Here is a 3,536-nt window from a genome sequence, read left to right on the forward strand (position 1 = left end):
AAAAATGTATATCAAAGCAGCGCACTACCAGAGCCGCCAAAAATTGTTCATAACAAGATAGTTCACTCTGCCAAAAAATGTCCGCGGAAGTCCGCGCATTGGTTCAGGGGGCGCTGCAGTTTTGGTTTGAAGCTCTCTTTCGTTTCTCCACGAGAAGAAAAGCACAATTTGTTAGTTTTGTTTTTATTGTTTTCCACACAAGTAGGGAAACTGTTCGCAAAGTCCGCGCTTTTTCGAAGAGGACGCCACCAGATTTTGAGGACAATTTTATAACTGGCTCCAAGAAAAGAGTGAACTTTCTTGTAATGTACGATCTTTGGAGCTGCACACTTTATAACGATATCGATACAATTTGATTACCAATACCCTCCAGAGGTTACCTTCTCCTTGACAAAAAAAGTTACTCTGTACTACAGGGGTCATTCAAAAAGTTTTGCCTCCAAGTTCATAATTTCTTTATTACTGATACTACACACAAAGGATACACACCAAATGAAAGCTTAGAATGTCTGCTACATGATAGTACCTTTACTTTTCAACATAGTGGCCTTCTTTGTCAATGCAGATCCGCCAACATCGAATAAGTTGTCGCATGCTGTCGGCGAAAAATTCATGTGGTTTTCCACTGAACCAGCGACACACATCTTTTGAACTTCATCGCCATCTGCATAACATTTTCCTTTGAGGTACTCCTTCAACTTAGGAAAAGGATAAAAGTCAGATGGAGCAAGGGCTGGACTCTATGATGGGTGCCGTAAGTTTTCTTGAAACCTGAGATATGTCATGGCATCTTGAGTTTGCCGAAACGTGTGTGGACGGGCGTTGTCGTGGTGCAAAATTACATATTTTCCAGGCCAAACTCGTGACAGCCGTGCTCTAAGTCTTCTTAGGGTCTGAATATATCGTTCAGAGCTGATAGTGGAACCCTGTTCCAAAAATTCCATATGAATCAGACCATCGCTGTTCCAAAACACTGTCATTAGCATTTTATTTGCAGATGAAACAACTTTGAACTTCTTGGGGCTAGGTGAGCCAGTGTGCCTGTATTCTTTCGATTGTCTTTTGTTCTCTGGGTCATAATGGTTTACCCAAGTCTCGTCTCCTGTGACTATACAGGATAAGAAAGCGTCACCTTCATCGTTATAACGAGCCAGGAGTTCATCACTAACTTGACTTCTGTACAATCTCAGCTCGGGTGACAACATGTGGGGAACCCATCGTGCACACACTTTCCTGTAACCCAACACATCTTGGATAATACACTGAGAACTCCCTACAGAAATCCCTAGCATTTCCCTGACATCTCTTGCTTTGATCCGCCGGTTGGCTTGGGTGATCTCATCCACTCTCTCCTGGTGTTGAACGTCACTGGCAAAGTTGGGAGGACCACAATGAGCTTGGTCATGCAAATCTGTCTCTGCTGGACCGGTTTCAGCGAACTCCTTTGCCCATCTTCGAACAGTGCTTACATCTACATGCTTCACCATAGACTAGCTTCATTCGCCTATGAATATCGATGGGTGCCGCTCATTCTGCAGTAAGGAACTCAATAACAGCTCTTTGCTTTAAGCGCACACTCACTGGTTTGCTGGACGCCATTTTCTCGGCGACAATGTACCTTAGCTTCCATGATGTAAATAGCAGTAACATAAAGGTGTGACATCATAGCATAATTCTGTTCTTTGGGTTTGAGAGAATACATTTGAAAGTCAATTGTGTACAAATTTCATGAAGATATATTGAATAGTTTAGAAGTTATTGGAGAGGAGGCAAAACTTTTTGAACAACCCTCGTATATCCATAAAACTAAGTGTCACGAAAACTTGTCCAGGTGAGTCCGTTGACAAAAGGGATTGGGGTGTAATTATATTATGTTATATTATGTAAAAATCCAACTGATTTACAGAAACCGACATTTTTACGTCTTGCAAAGGAATTACTTTCATTTTTTTTTTATTCTTTCACTGAGCCAAAATCGTGCACTGAGCGTACAAAAAATGGCTGTTACTTAGATAAGTGGTGAGTTGTAGCATGACGACATTATTTTTAAAAATCTAATGCAGCTATATCTCAAATTGATATTATATTAATTTATGATAACCAATAGAACGTAGTGGGGAATTCAATCACTGGATGCTACTGGTATTGGTAGTCAGCAATCAAATTGTGTCGGTATCGTTAAAACAATGCTCATCTCTGATAGTGCGCGGCTTTGATACTTTATTTAAGTCCGCGACTGATAGCATTCCGTTTTTGCCTGTCTTACTTTCTCCTGCTCAAAATGGTCATTATGGTTTTCTTTATTCAAACAAAACGAGATCATGTTCACAGCGGATGAGAAACATAAAGAGATGGTGCAGTTGAAACGTCTGGCAGAGATTTAAAAGATCGGAAATGAATTTATAAGTTTTGTTACATGTCTTTGATCTCTGGTTGATTATTTCTCTCACTGTCCTTCTCTCTCTCTCCCCCCCCCCTCTCTCTCTCTCTCTCTCTCTCTCTCTCTCTCTCTCTCTCTCCCTCTCTCTGTCTTTCTCTCCCTCTCTCTGTCTCTCTGTCTCTCTCCCGCTCTCTCACCACATCCTCCTACTGCTCCTCTTTCTTCTTCTCCACCCAACCTCCTCCTTGCCCCTCCCCCTCCCAACATAGACCAACCAATGTTTAGTCACGCCAGTGTGTACGGAATCATAACCATTCCTGACCTTCATACATAATTTATGTATGAGGTCAGCTTCCTCTTTGTGTTAATTATTTTTATGCTTAATATAGATTATGTTTGGTGTACCGGTATGTATGTCATAACAGGTATATTGTGTGGAGTTGCATGATTGTGGGAGTAAGGCATTTCTTGTTTTTCATTTCAATTAATAAAACAATGTGTAGTACACACAGGCATGACGTTTGTTTCTTTTAACTCTGTACCCCACTCCTGTCCACAGCCTCCTCCTCCCCCTCATCCTCATCTCGGCCCTGTGCCCCTTACCCTACCTGCTGGAACCAGAAAACCCGGACAAGTTCCCTGTGGCCGTCTCGCTCCTGCTCTCCTTCACAGTGTTCTTGGACATATTGGACTCCAATCTTCCAAACAACTCTGAGAACATCGGACTCCTGGGTGAGGGGGCAACTTCAAAAGGGTTTATGGCTGTTTCATAAAATTATGGCAAACCAGTTTGGGCCCAAATTTTCACATTGCGCTCCAGGTCTGTTTTGACTTCAACACATCACGGATTAGTTCACTTTATAAATTATATATTATATTAGTTATATTATATTGTGTTGTATTGTGTTGTGTTGTGTTGTATTGTATTGTATTGTATTGTTTTGCAGTGTGTTGCATTATATTGCATTGTATTGTACTCCATTGTATTGCATTTCTCTGCATTGCATCGCATTGTATTGTGCTGTGTTGTGTTGTGATGTACTGTATAGTATAGTATGTATTGGTCTTTATTCAGATTTAAACTTTCCTTCTTAATCCAATATTCGAAAAATAATCCCTCTTCCTCCTTTTTCCTATACCCACCCCTCCCCTCCTC

At 41.1% G+C, this 3,536-nt stretch overlaps 1 protein-coding gene across 1 annotated transcript; it reads right to left on the bottom strand.

Moving 5' to 3' along the window:
* Positions 1 to 512: 512 nt before the first annotated feature.
* LOC118477447 lies at positions 513 to 3,065 on the bottom strand. The gene is made up of 3 exons (XM_035968958.1): positions 2,989 to 3,065; positions 1,089 to 1,368; positions 513 to 698 (listed from the first exon to the last, which is right to left on the bottom strand). Exons 1-3 carry the CDS (start codon positions 3,063 to 3,065, stop codon positions 513 to 515), a joined length of 543 nt encoding a protein of 180 aa, XP_035824851.1.
* Positions 3,066 to 3,536: the final 471 nt, after the last annotated feature.

This window comes from Aplysia californica, unplaced genomic scaffold, assembly GCF_000002075.1.
Source record: "Aplysia californica isolate F4 #8 unplaced genomic scaffold, AplCal3.0 scaffold00099, whole genome shotgun sequence".
NCBI classification, from domain to species: domain Eukaryota; kingdom Metazoa; phylum Mollusca; class Gastropoda; order Aplysiida; family Aplysiidae; genus Aplysia; species Aplysia californica.